Source organism: Martes martes, assembly GCF_963455335.1.
Source record: "Martes martes genome assembly, chromosome: 10".
NCBI lineage: Eukaryota > Metazoa > Chordata > Mammalia > Carnivora > Mustelidae > Martes > Martes martes.
In genome coordinates this window covers 18,498,651-18,517,621 of record NC_137898.1, presented here as the reverse complement: position 1 = coordinate 18,517,621, position 18,971 = coordinate 18,498,651, and the positions used below count along the sequence as shown (strand labels likewise).

General features: G+C 44.7%; 1 protein-coding gene across 1 annotated transcript in view; it reads right to left on the bottom strand.

The window, feature by feature from the left end:
• Positions 1-14,426: 14,426 nt before the first annotated feature.
• AGBL2 (AGBL carboxypeptidase 2) overlaps positions 14,427-18,971 on the bottom strand; it is a 42,970-nt gene continuing 38,425 nt past the window's right edge. The window contains exons 16-17 of the mRNA XM_080817428.1: positions 16,838-16,921; positions 14,427-15,153 (exon numbers count right to left, since the gene is read on the bottom strand). Of these exons, the coding sequence (XP_080673554.1) occupies positions 14,980-15,153; positions 16,838-16,921 (258 nt within the window). The 3' untranslated portion in view covers positions 14,427-14,979. The remainder of the gene's footprint in view (positions 15,154-16,837; positions 16,922-18,971) is intronic.

Here is an 18,971-nt window from a genome sequence, read left to right as displayed (position 1 = left end):
GGGGGGCTGAGAAAGTGGTGATGCCTTGCTGGGCCCTAGAGGCAGGTTGAGGAGGAGAAAGTGCCAATGACCACTGGGCAGGGGAATGTGTTTCTCACCACAATGCTGCTATGCGAGTTACTGTGTAATGTATTGGTGCCATCTTAGCTTCTTATTGCTGTTATAATATAGTATCACAAACTTAGTGGCTTGAAATGACACAAATTTATTATGTCCCAGTTCTGGAGGTCAGAAGTCTGAAATCAGTCTTACAGGGCTAGAATCAGGCTGTTGCCAGGGCTGTATGGCTTCTGGAGACTCCAGAGGAGAATCTGTTTCTTTGCCTTTTCTAGTTTCTAGAGGCTGCCTGTATTCCTTGGCTCGTGGCTCCTTGCTCCATTGATACAACCTCTTCTTCCTTCATCAGAGCTCCTTCTTCTGATTCTGATCTTCCTGCCTCCTTTTTATAAGGACCCTCGTGATTTAGGACTCACCCAGGTAGCCCAAGGATAATCTTTTTGTCTCGAGATCAGTAATTTAATATGTCTGTAAAGTCCCTTTGACCACAACAAAGAATCATTATTGAAAAAAACTAAAAAACTTTTTTAAGTCGACTCCATGCCCAGCATGGACCCCAACATGGGACTTGAACTCACAACCCTGAGATCAAGACCTGAGCGGAGATCAAGAGTCAGATACTCAACTGAGCCCCAGGCACCCCAACAAAGAATTGTTTGACCCAGAAGTCTATAGCACTGAGATTGAAATGCCCTGGTGTCAATGTACCTAAACTTAACAATGACAAGAACACAATCACACATACGCCCCATAAGAATGCACAACTTGAATACTAAGCACACTTTGTTTCAAACATCCTTTTTAGAGCCCTCATATATTTATAGAGACTTCTCTATGTATTTTAAATTCTTTAATATTCTTTAATAGTTTATCCAAGTATATGGGTTTACCTTATATATCTAAACTTTGGATTCACCTGCAATTTACTCTGGTATATATTGATTTTCTCCTCAAATATCTATCTACATGTTCCCAAAACTTGATTTTTTAAAAAAATTTCATTTTAAGTAAGCTCCATGCCCAGTGTGGAGCCCAGTGTGGGTCTTGAACTCATGATCCTGAGATCAAGACCCGAGCTAAGATCAAGAGTGGACACTCAGGGGCACCTGGGTGGTTCAGTGGGTTAAAGCCTCTGCCTTCAGCTCAGGTCATGGTCTCAGGGTCCTGGGATCGAGCCCCGCATCAGGCTCTCTGCTCAGCGGGGAGCCTGCTTCCTCCTCTCTCTCTCTCTGCCTGCCTCTCTGACTACTTGTGATCTGTCAAATAAATAAATAAAAATCTTAAAAAAAAAAAAAAGAGTGGACACTCAGCCAACTGAGCCACCCAGTTGTCCCTACCAAAACCTCTTAATGAAGAATTCTTCCTCACTGATTTGAAGTGGCCCTTAATTATATACAATTTTTAATGCACTGTGTTCTGTTGTTGGACTTTCTTTCCCCCCACCACCCCGGCCTTCCTTCTTTCTTTCCTTCCTTTCCTTTTTATGGTTGTAACTGTTTGCATTGTTCTTTGTTTCTTATTGCTGGACTTTCTTGTTCATTGACCTATGTATCTGTTTATAACCTAGTACCATACTGCTTTAAATATTGGAGGCTATGGTTTAATATCTGGTAGGGTCAGTCTCTCATTATTCTTTGCTTCCAGAATTTTCCAGCTTTTGCAATTTTTTCACTTGAACTTCAAAATAAGCTTGCCCTAGCAAATTTTTTAATTAGTATTTTTGCTTGAAATTTAAATTCACATGAAATTAGCATTTGAAGTTAAAGAGAATTGACATATTCATGACATTTAGTCTTCCCATACAAGAATATTTCCATATGTCAACACTTTTGTGTTCCTGGCATTTAACTTTTTTCTTCTTTTGGACATTTCACATTTCCGATTTCACATTCTAGTTAAGTGTCACTTTTTTTTTGGATTTTATTTATTTATTTGAGAGAGAAAGAGTGAGCACATACGAGCAGGGGCGAGGGGTACAGGGGGAGGGAGAGAGAGAATCTCTCAAGCAAGCTCCATGCTGAGTGCAGACCCAGACCTGGGGCTTGATCCCATGACCTGGAAACCATGACCTGACCAGAAACCAAGAAATGGATGCTCAACCAACTGAGCCACCCAGACCTCCCAAGTGTCACATTGTTTTAGATGGCTATTGTAAATGGGGTCTTTTACGCCATTGTATTTCTTAATTGACTGCTTATATATATGAAAGATTTTAATTTTTTGGTATATAACTGTTGTACATAGCTCAATCATTGAATTTTGTTTGTAATTGTTTTTTCAGTTGATTCTCACGGGTTTTCCAAGTATTGAGTTATATCATCTGCAAATACTATTTTTAATTTTGCCCCCTTTTCTGGAAATAAATATTTATTTCTTTTTTTAAAGATTTTATTTATTTATTTGACAGAGAGAGAGAGAGAGATCACAAGTGGGCAGAGAGGCAGGCAGAGAGAGAGGGGGAAGCAGGCTCCCCGCTGAGCAGAGAGCCCGATGCGAGGCTCGATCCCAGGACCCTGAGACCACGACCTGAGACGAAAGCAGAGGCTTAACCCACTGAGCCACCCAGGTGCCCCTATTTTTTTAGCTTATTTGTTTAATTGAATTGGATATTAACTCCAGAACAATACTGAGTAATAATGGTAACAGTGGACATCTTGTGTTTCTGACTTCAATGAGAATACTTCTTGTGCTTCCCAGTGAACATGATTCTATTTACGTTTGGGGCACCTGTGTGGCTCAGTGGGTTAAGCCTCTGCCTTCGGCTCAGGTCATGATCCCAGGGTCCTGGGATGGAACCCCACGTCAGGTGGTCTGCTCAGCAGGGAACCTGCTTTCCCCTCCCCCTCTGCCTACTTCTCTGCCTACTTGCTATCTCTCTCTCCGTCAAATAAATAAATAAAATATTTTTTTAAAAAAAAGAAAGAAAATATTTACGTTTTATCATGTTAAGAAAGTATTCATCTCTTCTATCTTAGTGACTAATTTTACAAATACGAAATAGATGCTGAATATTATCACAAGGCTTTTTAGCATCTTTAGAGACGGTCATATGGTTTTTATGCTTTGACCTAGTAATATGGTGTTGGCTTCCTAGGTGAAATCTGAAACTGGCCCCCAGTATTCCGAGGGTGGGGAGAGACCAAAGAAAGAGGTGGGACAGCCCGGGCTGGTAGATGGCAGTTTTACAAGGGAACGTACATGTGAAGCTTGTCTTGGGTGCCTACACCTGCCCACAAGATTTTAAAAGCCTCTGTAATGTGATGAAGAGGGCCCTTCTCTGTGGTATTCTTTCCAAAACCCCATTACTCCAGTCAAATCACAAGGAACATATCAGACCCAATTTGAGGACCATTCTACAAATTGTCAAAGTCATGAAAAATAAGGAAAGCCCAGGGGCGCCTGGGTGGCTCAGTCAGTTAGGGATCCAACTCTTGGTTTTGGCTTGGGTCATGATTTCGGGGTCCTGGGATGGAACCCCAAGCTGGGCTCTGTGCTCAGTGAGGAGTCTTCTTGAGATTGTCTCTCTCTCCCTCTGCCCTTCCCCCTGCTTGCACTCTCTCTCTCTCAAATAAATAGATGAATCTTCGAAGTAAACTTCACCACACGTCAAAAAGAAAAAATAAAGAAAGTCTGGGAAACAATCACAGACAAGAGGAAGCTAAGGAGACATGATGACAAAATGTGGTATGGTGTTCTGGATGGCATCTTGGAAAAGAAAAAGGATTTTAAATGAAAAAGCGGTGAAGTCTGAAGAAAGTCTGGAGTTTAGTTAATAGTAACGTACTGATGTTTTTCTGGTTTTGACAGATGGTCCACAGTAATGGGAGATGATGACATTAGGGGAAACTGAAGAGTGAGGGATCTGTGGGAACTCTATTATCTTTGTGACTTTTTTTTTTTAAGAATTTATTTTTTTAAGGGCACCTGAGTGGCTCAGTTAGTTAAGTGTCTGCCTTCAGCTCAGGTCATGATATCAGGGTTCTGGGATCGAGCCCTGCGTCAGGCTCCCTGCTCAGTGGGGAGTCTGCTTCTTTCTCTACCCTTCTTCACCCCTGTTTGTGATCTCTTACTCGTTCTCTCAAATAAGTAAAATCTTCCTTTTTTTAAAAAGATTTTATATTTTGACAGAGAGAGACACAGCAAGAGAGGGAACATAAGCAAGGGGACTGAGAGAGGGAGAAGCAGGCTTCTCACTGAGGAGGGAGCCCCTTGCGGGGCCCGATCCCAGTCCCAGGACTCTAGGATCATGACCCAAGCTGAAGACCGATGCCTAACGACTGAGCCACCCAGGCGCCCCATCAAATAAATAAAATCTTAAAAAAAAGGGGGTGCCTGGGTGGCTCAGTGGGTTAAAACCTCTGCCTTCGGCTCAGGTCATGATCCCAGGGTCCTGGGATCGAGCCCTGCATCGGGCTCTCTGCTCAGCAGGGAGCCTGCTTCCCCCTCTCTCTCTGCCTGCCTCCTCTCTGCCTACTTGTGATCTCCATCTGTCAAATAAATAAATAAACTCTTAAAAAAAAAAGGATTTAAGTAATTTCTATTCCCAACATGGGGCTCAAACTCACAACCCCGAGATCAAAAGTCATATGCTCCACTGACATCAGAAATTATTCCAAACTAAAGAGGTTATACAAAGAAGAAAAAAAAGAATATTTTCTTCCACTGGGCATTGTTAAGTGTGGTGGTTTGCCTGGATCTGCTGCTCTATAGCCTACAAAGTTGGACAAAGTTGTCACCAAAGTTGGCAGAGCTGGAAGATGGGAAGGCCCAGATCCCTGAGGATGCCAGTGAGCTGCTGAATAAATTATCCAGCCCTGGAGCTGACCTGCATCTGCACTACTTATTTCTGTGAAGCAGTCATCTCATTTTCTTTGAGTTTTGTTGTTGTTTTTCCCTTCCCTCTTGCAGATTGTAGAAGAAATCCTTCTGGTTAAGAAGGGCAGCCAAGTACACTGACTGGTGCACGGAAGTGGCCCAGGGGCTGAGGTGGGAGTCTGTGAGATGCAAAGGAAGGACTGGTGAGGTCTGCTTGGAAATAGCATCAAGACCAGGTTCGCATAGTGGGCTAGTATTGAGCTGTCTTTTTTTTTTTTTAAGTTATTTATTTAGGTAATTTCTACACCCAACATGGGGTTCAGACCTACGACCCCGACATCAAGAGTTGCATGCTTTTCCAACACCCAGCTAGGCTCCCCAGCTGAGTCTTTTTTATTTTTTTATTTTATTTTATTTATTTTTTTTTAAAGATTTTATTTCTTTATTTGACAGACAGAGATCACAAGTAGGCAGAGAGAGAGGAAGGGAAGCAGGCTCCCTGCAGAGCAGAGAGCCCGACGCAGGGCTCGATCCCAGGACCCTGGGATCATGACCTGAGCCGAAGGCAGGGGCTTTAACCCACTGAGCCACCCAGGCGCCCCTTTATTTTTTTTTTAAAGATTTTATTTATTTATTTGACAGAGAGATCACAAGTAGGCGGAGAGGCAGGCAGAGAGAGAGGAGGAAGCAGGCTCACCAGCAGAGAGCCCGATGCGGGGCTTAATCCCAGGACCCCGGGGTCATGACCTGAGCCGAAGGCAGAGGCTTTAACTCACTGAGCCACCCAGGTGCCCCTATTTTTATTTTTAAAATTAATTTATTTATTTGAGAGAGTGAGAGAGCAGAGAGCAGGGGAGGGGCAGAGGGAGAGAAAAACCTTTGCAGACTCTTCACTGAGCATGGAGCCCCATGCAGGGCTCAATCTTACAATCCTGAGATTACAACCCAAGCCAAAACCAGGAGTCAGACACTTAACTGACTGCACCACCCAGGCGTCCCTGAGTCTTTTTCAAAAGTTGAGATATAATTGACATATAACTGAGCTGAGTCGTGAAAGGTGACAGGTGTTTGGGAAGTGGGCAAGGAGGGGTCGCTGTGGAGGGAGCAGGGAGAGGCCGTTAATGTTTCAGGTTCATAAAGAACAGGCAGAACCCAGAGCTGGAGGCCGAGGGAGCTGTAGGGCCATGTCGGAGGTGGACTGTCCTGCAGAAGAGAGGTGTCCTGCAAGGGGACCAGCATGACCAGATTTGCCTGGTAAGGGGCTCCCCTTGGCCACTCTATCAAAGGAGGGTCAGGATCTGAAAGACTGGAGGTTTGGAGACCAGGTTGAATAGTTTAGGACAACAGTGATAACCTGAAGTCTGCAGCAAGTTTATGGGAAGAGTTTTCTGGATTTACTAATGAGGTAGGGTCCATAAGATGTGGTCTCTGACTGGATATGGAGGTGCAGGGGAGGGAGAAGTTATAAGCATGGTAAAAACAAAGGTGTTACTCTTCAGCAAGAAAGGGGGTATAGAGGGAGGCTCTGTTTTAAGAAAAAGAAAACAGAATAATTTCACTTTGGCCCTGTTGCTTTTGAGGTGCAGAAGGGAACTAAGTGGAGATGGAGGGGAGACAGTTGAATCTAGTGGTCTGAGGTGTAGGAGAAGCCTGACCCAGCAGCGTCATGACATACGCGTGCCGAGGGCAGGCGTAGATCACCCAGGTAGGGCATGTGGAGGGAGAAGCCCCAGAACCCCAGCATACATTCAGGGAGCTAAGATTAAGTGGTATTGCAGAAGACAAGAGGCCATATTTCATAGCAAGATGAATATTCTAGAAGAGTGTTTGTCCAATAGAAATATAATGCCAGCCGCGTAATTTTAATATTTTAGTATCTATACTAGAAAAGTAAAAAGAAACAGGTAAAGTTAATTTTAAAAATTTTAAAAAGATTTTATCTACTCATTTGAGAGAGAGGATGAGCAGGGGGGAGAGGCAGAGTGAGAGGGGCAGCAGACTCCCTGCTGAGCAGGGGGCTTGATCCCGGGACCCCAAGATCATGACCTGAGCCAAAGTCAGACACTTAACTGACTGAGCCACCCAGGAGCCCAAAAGTTAATTTTAATAATATATTTTATTTCACCTGAAATATCCCCCAAATTATTTCAACATGTAATCAATATAAAAATGTCAATGAGATCTTTTACAGTGTTTTTTTCTTGTACAAAGTCTTTGAAATCTGGTATTTACACCTACTGCACATCTCAGTTTGGACCAGCCCCATTGGAAGTGCTCTGTGGCCACCTAACTGGACAGTTCCAGTGTGAGGCAGATCTAAGTTCAAATCCTCTCTCCGCCCAAATTTTCTCACCTGTGAAACAGCGTATTATGGCTGTGTGGCACGCAGGGTAAAGTTCATGATGCATAGCAGGCCTCGAATCAAGGGTAGTTTTTAAGAAGGGAGGGAAGAGCTTTGTGGCGGGGGCAGTGGAGATGGTAAGGAATGGTTGGATGTTTTGTGTTTTCTTTAAAGATGATGGAGGCTTGGTATGTTTTTAGGCTACAGGGAAGTTGCTGGTAAAGAGGGAGACAGAGGAAAGAAGGGATAAAGCAACGTTAGAACATTTGAGAAGATAACAGAGGGAGATGGGATTGAAAATTAGCCTTACACCCTAGCTGGGCACTTTTTATCTCTGAGAGCAAAGGGAAGGAAGCCAGGGTGGGCAGGAGCAACGCTCATGAATGGGTCCTCATTGCGTTCTGTATGTAGGGCCCTCTCTGCATTGTGTGCATTTTCCCAACCCATCCTCCCAACTCGCCTGAAAGGTGGGGCCTGCCAGTGATCCTGATGACAGATGAGGATCTGTGAGGGTAACTTTCCTACGGTCATAGAGCTTGTGGAGCTAGCGTTTGAACCCAGGAATTCTGATGGCAGAGTCTAGATCCTTCTTTCTGGCAGAATGTTCCTTATTTTGGCTTTGCCTTATATTTCTTCATGATTAGATTCAGGGTATGGATTTCTGACCGGAATACTACACAAGTGATGCCTCCTTCGCAAGCATCACATCAGAAGGCGCGTGATGTCTATCTGCCCCTCAGTGGCCACTCCGTCAAAGTGCGTCCAATTTCTCCAGTTCATAGTTAATCTTTTCCCTTTCAACTAACAATTTGAGTGGATACTTTAGATTGTGTGTACGTATTTGAGAGACAGAGAGGTCGAGAGAGAATGAGGGTGAGGGAAGGGCAGAGAGAGAGGGAGAAGCAGACTCCCTGCTGAGTGGGGAGCCTGACATGATGCAGGGCTTGATCCCAGGACCCTGAGACCCTGACCTGAGCTGAAGTCAGACACTTGACCAATTGAATCATCTAGGGGCCCCTCGAGTGGACACGTTCAAACTTCCTCCTGCTCATCATCATGTTCCCTCCTAAATCTAGCCTCCATGGATGATTCTTGTCCATTTCACTGTGATGGCTACAAAACTCCAGCACACCCCTACACCCCCCCTTTGACTCTCAGTGTCATTCCACTCAATCAAGAGCCCTCCTTTCTCTCCTCTTTCAGGACATGAACTCACTGATTCTGATTTTTTTCGATGGGGTACAATTTATTAGTGCCTTAAGCATTTTAGTGCCTAATATCCCAGATCTGGCTGCTGGCAGCCCCTTCAAAGCTGGCTCCTTTATCTTATGACATGCCTTTTTTTTTTTTTTTAATACTTTCTTTTTGGCATAAAACAATGGTCCAGGCTTCTCCTCTCATATCTACAATGCCCCAGCCCTGGAATCAGCCATTTCTCTAAAACACTCTGCTACTGGGGTGCCTGGGTGGTTCACTCCAATAAGTGTCCAACTCTTGGTTTCAGCTCAGGTCATGATCTCAGGCTTGTGGGATCAAGCCCTGCATTGGGCTCTACAATCAGCTCGGAGTCTGCTTAAGACTCTTTCTGCCTCTCTCTGCCCTTCTCCACCTCTCTCTTGCGCTCTCTCTAATAAATCTTTTTTTAAAAACCCTGATTCTTTTTAGGGGGGAATGGTATTAGAGAACAAGATCTTATGGCAAAATGTGCTTTATTGCTAATGGAGTGGAATTGATTTTAGGCCCTTTTTGCAGACAGAGCTGAATATACATGCATACATGTATATATACAATAAGAATGTACTCACACATACATAGTCTAGAAATCATGAGTCCACACTGATGTCTCCAATTCCAATCCATTGTCACAGTTTTTGTTTCCCCCCATTAAATGTGTTTCTTCTTCCAGATTGAGAACCCCGATTCTTTTAACATCAACACATGTATTCATTTGTATTCATTTTCAAACCTACCAAAGATGGTTTGGAACTTGTTTGAATTTCTCTTCCCATCCCACCCCACCAGCAGCCACCAGTGCCTTCTTCACCACCACCTCCTAGCAAGGTTGTTTGTTGATGCGGTCAAGGTAATAGGGAGGGGCAGAGTGCTTAAGGAAATGGAGGGGGTGTGAACTAGTCCTGCAAGCGGTGTGTGTGTGTGTGGAAACTTCAGTTTCAGAAACAGGAAGTTAGTTGCAGAGGCTGGACGGGATCCATGAGCTGGGGCCCCAGTTCACTTGAGGGCATGTTTTCCTGCAGCCATCTTGGCAGCCTGGGTGTAGGAGTAGAGAAGACAGATGGTTGGGATGGCTAGACTGATCCAACATTGGGGAACTACCAGGTGGATGTGGCAGAAGGACAGAGATGGAGGACTCCAGGGTGCTGGCAAGAGAGTGGCTGGCATATGCGCCCGGCAGTCTGGGCTGAGTTGGGGAGGAAGTGAAGCCAAGGAGGAGAAAGGAGAGTCACTGGGGCTTGGGCTGGGCTGCGAAATTTGTAGTCACTGAATACCACGGTCTAGGAATAGCCAGTTCAGGGGACTGGAAGTACAGATGGCTTGGACCAAATCTGGCAGGGGGCAAGATGGAAGGGGCAGGACTTTGAGCAACTGAAGAGCCTTCGTTTCCTCAAGGAGCAGAGGCTGAGAGAGGAGACCACACTGGCCCTGGCTGAACAGGGAGGCTCTCTCGGTCACAATAGTGCCTGATCAACAGCTGTGAGAAATGTTCAAATAAATGTGATTTTGTAAAAATGAAGAGACCTTGGAGATTATTTCAGGACAGACAATTTACTTTAAGGGCAGGAAACAGGTTGGGAGCTGTGAAGCCACTGCACTCCCTCCCCCACCAGTCTGGGTGGGGTTCAGACCCAGGGGCTTTAAACTTAAGTTGGTGGCTCTCTCTAAGCCACTACCACGTTCCGAAGCTAGCAGAATGTCTTCTGGACTGGATTGTTTTAGCGCAGAACAAGTCCTGTTTTCCTACCTGGGTTTGAAGCAGGAGGGCAGGAATGGCGTCTGCCAGTGCATTCTTTCTGACGGATGGATCGGTGGGAAGAGTTCGTATCTTAGGGAAGAAGGGTCCCAGGGAGTCTGAATTTCCAAGTAGCGTTATTTCTTTTCATATTCTTGGGGATCTTCCTTTCTTTTGACTCTTATTAAAGCAAGCATTACTCTGGACACGTGGTGTAGGCTTTGTCACCAGAGCTTTGTCTGTAGATATACTAATTAAAACAATGCTGTTCCAGGCACCTCGGTGGCTCAGTGGGTTAAGCGACTGACTTTGACTCAGGTCATGATCTGGGAGTCCCCTATCCAGTCCAGCAGCAGGCTCCCTCTCCCTACTCCCCTCTCATGCTCTCTCTCACTCTCTCGCAAATAAATAAATAAATAAATAAATAAATAAATAAAATTTAAAAGCAATCCTTTTCTGAACGCAGTTTCACAAGGAAGCTTGTTTCTCACAGATCAGGTGACTCAGCTACACAAAGTTAAGCTGGAACCCACTTAAAGGGGAAAATTAATTCGGAGCTTCCTTTTATTTGATCAGGCAGCATCGAGGTGAAAAAAAAGGGGACGAAGATGCTGGGCCTCATCAAGCATTAACAGAGGTGGGCTTATCTTCCCCGGGAATATTCCACTAAGAAATAGGTCCCTGGTGGAATGTAGCTCAGCTAAACCCAGCCATGCCTTATAGTTTGCCTTTGTAGCTTAAAAGACAGAGTAAGCTTTGTGGCGTCAAAGGTATCCTGTGCAGAAAGTGCCAAGTCTCCGAGCTCTGGAAACATCTCTGCTATTCTAGGGAATGAAAGCACAACTAGTCTGAGAACAGCCTGGAAAACCAGAAGTAGCAGTTCTATTTCTGTAAAGCAGAGCCTTTTGTGTGGCATTTTTGCTGAAAGCTGGGATCAACATTGGTGACATCACTAAGCCAGAGATCACCGGTAGTATCAGAATGGCCAGGTACCAGGAGATCTCCAAAATTCTCGCACCTTTTTAAAATTTTAAAAAAATTTTTTAAAGATTTTATTTTTTTATTTATTTGACACAGAGAGATCACAAGTAGGAAGAGAGGCAGGCAGAGAGAGAGGGGGAAGCAGGCTCCTTGCCAAGCAGAGAGCCCAATGTGGGGCTCGATCGCAGGACCCTGAGACCACAACCTGAGAGCCAAAGGCAGAGGCTTAACCCTCTGAGCCACCCAGGCACCCCTCTTGCACATTTTTAACGACAAATAGAAAAAACAAACACGCACCTAGATTTTTTTTTTCAAGGAGCCTGTATGTCCATACAGACTTCCTGTATCCAATGTTCCACCAGAAACTTAAGGGGAATGCTCACTGTCATCACCTTGCTTGTTTGGAATTGTTTCTGCCACTTTCAAGAGGTGTCCCTTCTCCAACGACAGAAAGGAATACTGACACAGGACCTCAGTAGTGACCACATGGTCCCAAAAGTAAGACTTCTAAAGAAAACATGATCACCTGAAATCCATCTCGAGTCTTAAATGCTATCTGTGACTATGCATTTAACTTATAAAGAAAACAGAGTATGAAATACATTATTTTTCCCTTTTCCATTAAAAAAATGTGTATATATTTTAACTAATCTTTATGGGGCTCAAACTCACGACCCTGGGGTCAAGAGTCACATGTTCTACCACTGAGCCTGCCAGGCACCACCCCCTCACCCTAACCTTTTTCGACAACTGTTGAATGTCAAGTTGATCTTGGCTTCTGACCTGACTAAATGCTCTTTTTTTTACTTTTCCCTGATTCCACTCTCCTGATTCACTCTTAGTGATCAAGATGCTTTGGGTTGTTTGTCCTGTAGCATTTGTGATGTTCACACAGAATCAATTAGTTTATAATTTTCAACTTTCCAGCTAGAGGCACCCCTCACAGCTTCCTACCAATAGCACAATGAGGGGCACCTGGGTGGCTCAGTTGGTTAAGCATCTGCTTTCAGATTCTAGGATCGAGTCCTGCATCCGGCTCTCTGCCACACGGGGAGCCTGCTTCTCCCTCTCTCTCTGCCTGCTGCTCCCCCTGCTTGTGCCCTCTCTCTCCCATTCTAATAAATTAAAAAAAAAAAAAAAAGGACAATGAGAAATGACTGGCATTCGGCCGCCAGAGGCTGCAGCATGTAAATATCGTGTGGGGCACTTCTTCCTAATCACCAGAGCAGGAAAGCTTGCCTCCCTTCTAAAGAAAACATGTAGCGCTCCTTTGCAGGGCGGTGCGTTGAGCAGGGCTCAGCTCCAACCGCACCACTTTTTGGCGATTACTAGATGTGGAGGCTGTGCCTGGACTGCATGGATTCTCTCTTTTTTGCCCCTTCAATATCTTAGCATCCAAACCACGTCTCAGGAAGCTTTCCCTCTGGCCCCCACCTCAGGAAGTTTTTTCCTTTCAAAAAGTACTTAAAGGGGCGCCTGGGTGGCACAGTCGGTTAAGTGTCTGACTCTCGATTTCAGCTCAGGTCATGTTCTCAGGGTCATGATGCTGAGCACTGTGTTGGGCTCTGTGCTGACCATACAGTGAGCTCGAGATTCTCTCTCTTTCCCTCTCCCTGCCCCTCTCCCCACTCGTGCTCTCTCTCTTTCAAATAAAATCTTTTTTTTTTTTAAGATTTTTAAATTTATTTATGTGACAGACAAAGATCACAAGTAGGCAGAGAGGCAGGCAGAGAGAGAGGAGGAAGCAGGTTCCTTGCTGAGCAGAGAACCCGATGCGGGGCTCGATCCCAAGACCCTGGGATCATGATGTGAGCCGAAGGCAGAGGCTTTAACCCACTGAGCCACCCAGGTGCCCCTAAAATCTTTTTTTTTTAATAATTTAAAAAAATTTAATCATAACCCCACAGATCTTGATTGCTTAAGCAGGCAAAATTTCATCACTCCATCACTCCAAGTAGTCTAATGGGTGAAGTACAAAAGCTATATTACGATTCTTTTCTATACATTATTGCCAACTCACTATGACCAATCATCTCAGACCATAAAATCTTCAGTGTTGAATATAAAAAGGCATGGTTTATGAAAAATAAATTCTGGGATCCCTGAGTGGCTCAGTTGGTTAAGCGACTGCCTTCAGCTCAGGTCATGATCCTAGGGTCCTGGGATTGAGTCCCACATCAGGCTCCCTGCTTGGCAGAGGGTCATTTCTCCCTCTGACCCTCCCTCTTCTCATGCTGTCTCTCTCAAATAAATAAAATCTTAAAAAAAAAAAAAAGAAAAAACAGAAAAAGAAATTCCATAAGTTCTGAGGAAGAATCTGATCACATATTCTAATTTTTCAAAGATTAACTTATTTTATTTTTTAAGATTTTATTTTTAAATTTATTTTAGAGATAAAGAGAGTGCATGAGAGGGGGGAGAAGCAGAGGTAGAGGGACAAGCAGATTCCGAGCTGAGCGTGGAGCCAGATATGGGGCTCAATCTCACGACCCTTAGATCATGACCTGAGCTGAAATCAAGAGTCGGAGGCTTAACCAACTGAGCCACCCCAGCGCCCCTGCATATTTTGGTTTTTGATTCCAAAAATATCATCATACTGGGATACTTTTTACAAACTTTCTCCAAAATTATCTGAACCAAAAACAAGTATTTCCGAACAACTTTCAAAGGTTGGCCCTCAGCAGTTTGTAACTGTTTAGGGACTTGTCCTTGAAAGATATCCTCTTAGGGACAAAAGTGGGGTTTTGGCTGTTTGCTTTCTAGATACTTAAAATGCTGGGTTTTCGGGTGTGAGTTTAGGTTTTAGCGTGTGAGTAAGGTATGGAACAGGACCAGGGCAGACACCTGCTTTGGCAGTGCATACACTCAAGGAGATACAGATACAGGGAAGAGTAGCATGACCCCTGCAGAAGGAAGACATGAACATTCGTGAGGTGTTCCCTATTAGAAACCAAACCAAACAACAGCAAAGAGCTTGGGCCGATATCATCACCTTGAAAAACACTCACACAGTGTGTGAGGCGGGATGTGGGGTGGGCAGTATTCGGGAGCTCTCTGAGCTATGTCCTCAATTTCTCTGTAAATTTAAAACTGTTCTCAAAATAAAGTCTATTAATTAAAAAAAAAAAGGCACAGACACTGGAATTGTGGACACGACAGGCTGCAGTCGACAGGCTGTGCTTGCCGCTCATGAGAGAGATGAAAATATAAAACACCCATTCATGTAAGGTGATGCAGTTAACAGATCAAAGGAAACAACTGGCTAGAGAGAAAGAATTTTAATCAGTGGGCTAAAAAATGTACGTAACTGTGTTGAACATAATATATGTCATACTAAATTCGGGCTAACACATGAATTGTTTTCTCTGTGTGGTAACACCTCAGCAGGAGCAAACCTGATAAATCACTAACTGACCATTCGGTGCTAGAAAGCTTTGATGCAAGACTTTTTTTTTGAACAAAGCACACTCCCAGAATATGTTTAAAATGGAATCTGAGCTCTTAAAATTGATTTGCGCATAATTTTAGAGAGAATGTCTATTGGTTAAAGTGAGGTATATCTGGGCTGTAGGTTCATGAGCACACACTTCAATTTCTGACAAAGGAAGCTTTTCTCAACATCATAATAAAATTTTACTTTATGAGAAAAGTAATCTAATACATGAGGTATATATCAGGAGGACACGCATGCAACGCAAGCACACAGCGTAAGGTCAGTGCACAATGAACACGCCACACAGTATACTGCAAGTAAACGTAGCTCCCAGTCGTACAACTCCCCTCATTACAGAATGTGTCTCACCCAAAACGTGGCAGCCTACGGGTATGTGTATATGTGCAAGGATGGGTACACTGTCATGGTGGCGCGGCCCCTCTTTGTGGCAGGATATCTGTTCCTGGACCAGCTTGGCTTCATATCTGGAACCGGCTCTTGGCTGGGATTTGTGCTTCTCTTTGGAGAGCACGACACTGTGAATCCTGGCTTCTCTGTCTGTGCAAACAAGATATAAAAGTTGAATCACTTTAGGTTGCGATTTCTAAAGTTATAGTTAGGGCTGGGTTGGTTTTACAAGGAGTTAGTGAGAAGTATTTGCATTTCCCCCCAAATACAGAAGTAGAAAGTAGTTGATGTTCCAGGGCAGAGGGGAGTCAAGCATTTGCCTTCAGAGTCGAAGAAAGGTCCTTAATGGCCCATAGTGCCATGACTGCATTTCATAAACTCTAAAGACATTATACAAAGAGAAGAACTTGATCTACAAGAGAGGAGATTGCCCCACTGTTTGTGACTCTGCTTATTTACTATGTGAGTTAAATGCCTATGTCTCTGCTAGAGAAATGTTCCCCCAGAGAATGGAGGTAGGCACACCTGGGTAGCTCAGTTGGTTAAGCGTCTGCCTCTGTCTGCCTTCTGCTCAGGCCATCATCACAGGATTCTGGGATGGAGCCCTGTGTCAGGTTCCCTGCTCAGTGGGAGTCTGCTTCTCTCCCTGCCCCTCCCCCTGCTCACGCTCTCTCTCTCTTCAACAAATAGAGAAAATATCAAAAAAAAGAAGAAGAAGAAAATGGAGGTAAAGATAAAAGCCTGGGTGGCATTCCCCCGCTACATTGGGTTTAACTGAATCCCTGGTTGCATGTTGCAGCCTAACTAGCAGGTTCTGAGGATGGGTGGGATATGGCTTGAGCAACGTGGAGACCTCCTGCAGTGAATGCCTTCGGGGTGGGGGCACCAGTGGACAGCTCGTGGCTCACATGCCTGTCAGGACAGAAATCCTCTTTGATTTGAATTTACCTACACCTGTCTTCCCACTGCTCTCCAGGCTCTGTGATGCCATGGTTATCGCACTTTATCTTCCACCCCTCCTAGAGGATGGCTGCCTTAGGGGAGGGATCCTGTCTCACAGTCCTCAGGGGTCCCCCATCTCGGACAGTCTCCAGAAGATACTGACAGGTATATGGGAGCACGGATCTGAGAAGTCCCGAACAACAGCCTTGGGAAGACAGCAGTGACCTCCCCGTGGGAGAACCGTCCATTCTCTCTCTGGTAGACCTAGGTGAGTCCAGGGGTTCTCAATCTTTGTTCGCCCGGGGTGCACGTGAGCCGCACCCTCCCACAGACTCCCCAGGGCTCTCTGACACCACAGCTTCTTAGCTGTTTCTCCACCTCTTTTCCCTCCTTCTCAGGAAAGAAAATGCAAATGCAAATGAGCGAGAGAGATGTTATTAGATGAATACGAGCTCATTCTAACTTACTCCTTTCAAAAAGCAAATCATTCACAAACCTCGGTATGGAACGCTCTCTGGTAACTGTGGGCGTGAGGCACACCTCACGATGGATGGTGGCACCCCGGGTTCTTGTTAACATCTCCTAGGGTCAAGAACCGCTGCGTTATTCACTATCTGCTGCCACGGACTTACAGAATGACAGTCACCTAACAATCGTTGGCTAAAATGAAACTAAATTCTCTAGGGCTCGAGGTGGGATTCCTCCCATCCTGTGGCACCTTGTGGGCTGTGTTCCTTGGCAGTCGGGAGGCTTAGATGTTCACCCGAGCGGAGCAAATCCTAGGAGGTGAAACTGTGGGCTGTGGCTCACTCCCCCTCCAGATCATGTCACACACTTGAAAGCCAAGTCGGATTAGCTACTGGCATCCACGTAAACACAGTAGGGGAAATACCTGCATTCTCTCTTTATTCTTTGTCAGAATCAAGGAGGTCATTTTCGATGGGTCCAGGGAGCTGCCTTTGTCTCTCCCATGTAGCTGTGACGGAGATAAACGAACACATTTTCAGTAACGTTTCCACATGCACAAGTGTCATTACACAGAATAGACACTGACAGTTTTTTATTCCTGTGTGTTAAGTCATCACAGTACTGTAACACGAAAAGAGAGGCAAGCCACAGAGGAATAATAATTCAAGGAAAAGGAGGAAACTAATATTTGTGGAGTTGCCTACCATATGGCAGGCACTTGACACATAGTTTCACATCTAACTTTCTCAACAACGTTTATGATGCATGTATTATTACCCCAATATTTTAGATACAGAAACCAAGTCCTGGAGTGGTTAAGTAGCTCATGAAAAGTGATAGTGAGGCTGGAATTTGAACTCAAGACAGACTTGAAAGCTGTGCTCTTGCCGCCATCACACTAGAACTGAATGGTGCTCAGTGTGGGCCGCGCTCTGTGGGGGTTCTTCAGTGTAACACCGTGGGACCACTTTAGATCCCTGCTAACCAAGGGTAGCATTCGGCATGAGAAGGGCCTGTTTCCCACCCTATCCACTAAGAGTTATCTACTAGTATACCAAAACTTAAAATTTTTTTTAATTTTATTTTTTATTTTTTAGTGATTCCTATGCCCAACATGGGGCTTGAACTCATGACCCCAAGATCAAGAGTGGCATGCTCTTCTGATTGAGCCAGCCAGGTGCCCCACCAAAGCTTATTTTTATACATAAAAAACCCAAAGGAGCACCTAGGTGGCTCAGTCAGTTGAGCATCCAACTCTTTTTTTTTTTTTTTAAGGTTTTTATTTATTTGACTGAGAAAGACACAGCGGGAGAGGGAACACAAGCAGGGGGAGTGGGAGAGGGGGAAGCAGGCTTCCCGTTGAGCAGGGAGCCCGACGCAGGGCTTGATCGCAGGACCCTGGGATCACGACCTGAGCTGAAGGCAGAGGCTTAACCCACTGAGCCACCCAGGTGCCACGAGCATCCAACTCTTGATTTTGGCTCAGGTCGTTCGATCAAGCTCCACATCAGGCTTTGTGCTCAGCAGGGAGTCTGCTTGAGATTTCTCTCTCCCTCTCCCTCTGCATCTCCCCTTGCTCTCTCACTCTTTCTCTCTCAATCTAAAATAAATAAATCTTAAAAGACTCAATCCAGCAAGGATTTTAGAGCCACACAATTCCAAAGTACTAAAAACTGACTGGGCACCTTTCCTCTGTGCCCCTACTTCATCCTACTCTGTGATGTAATTTCCTGCTTCCTTGTTAAAATCCCCAGTAGACTCCAAGGTCCCTAAGGCAGAGATAGTGTTTTGTTCAATGCTGCATTCCCAGCACTCAGTAGCAGGTGAAGCATGTGGTGGTCACACAGTTCGATTTGCTGACCAGAGGGATAGACAGAGGATGCAGCAGCCTGTTCTTATGTTCTAGGTGTAAAATCACAAATCACCAGTGGTTGTTAGAGTTCAGTAGTGTCTAATCCAAAGCAGTGTCAATGCCCCCAGTAATTTTAAGCTTCCCCTGCTCCTGGTGGCATTGACAGGAGGGTGACATAGATAGGGGCCTATTGTATTCTTCAGCTGGTAGAAGGGACCTGCTAATTGGAAAAATCAGAGAATCTGCAACAAAGAGTCCAAGACAGAACAGGATAGAGAGCTCAGAAATAAACTCATGCATATACAATCCATTAATTTTTTATAAAAGAGTCAATATATACAATGGGGAAAAGATGGTCTCTTCAATAAATGGTATTAGGAAAAACTAATATCCACATGCAAAAGAATGAAACTATACCCCATCTTGTACCATACACTAAAGTCAACTCAAAATGGATTAAAAACTTAAACCGAAGCCCCGAAACCATAAAACTCCCAGAAGAACACTGAGGGGATAAGCTCCTTGATACTGGCCTTGGCAATGATTTTTTTGATTTGACACCAAAAGCAAAAATAAACAAGTGAGACTACATCAAACTAAAAACTTCTACATGGCAAAGGAAATCATTAACAAAATCAGAAGGCAGGGGTGCCTGGCTGGCTCAGTTGGGAGAGCATGTGACTCTGTGAGTTCAAGCCCCATGGTT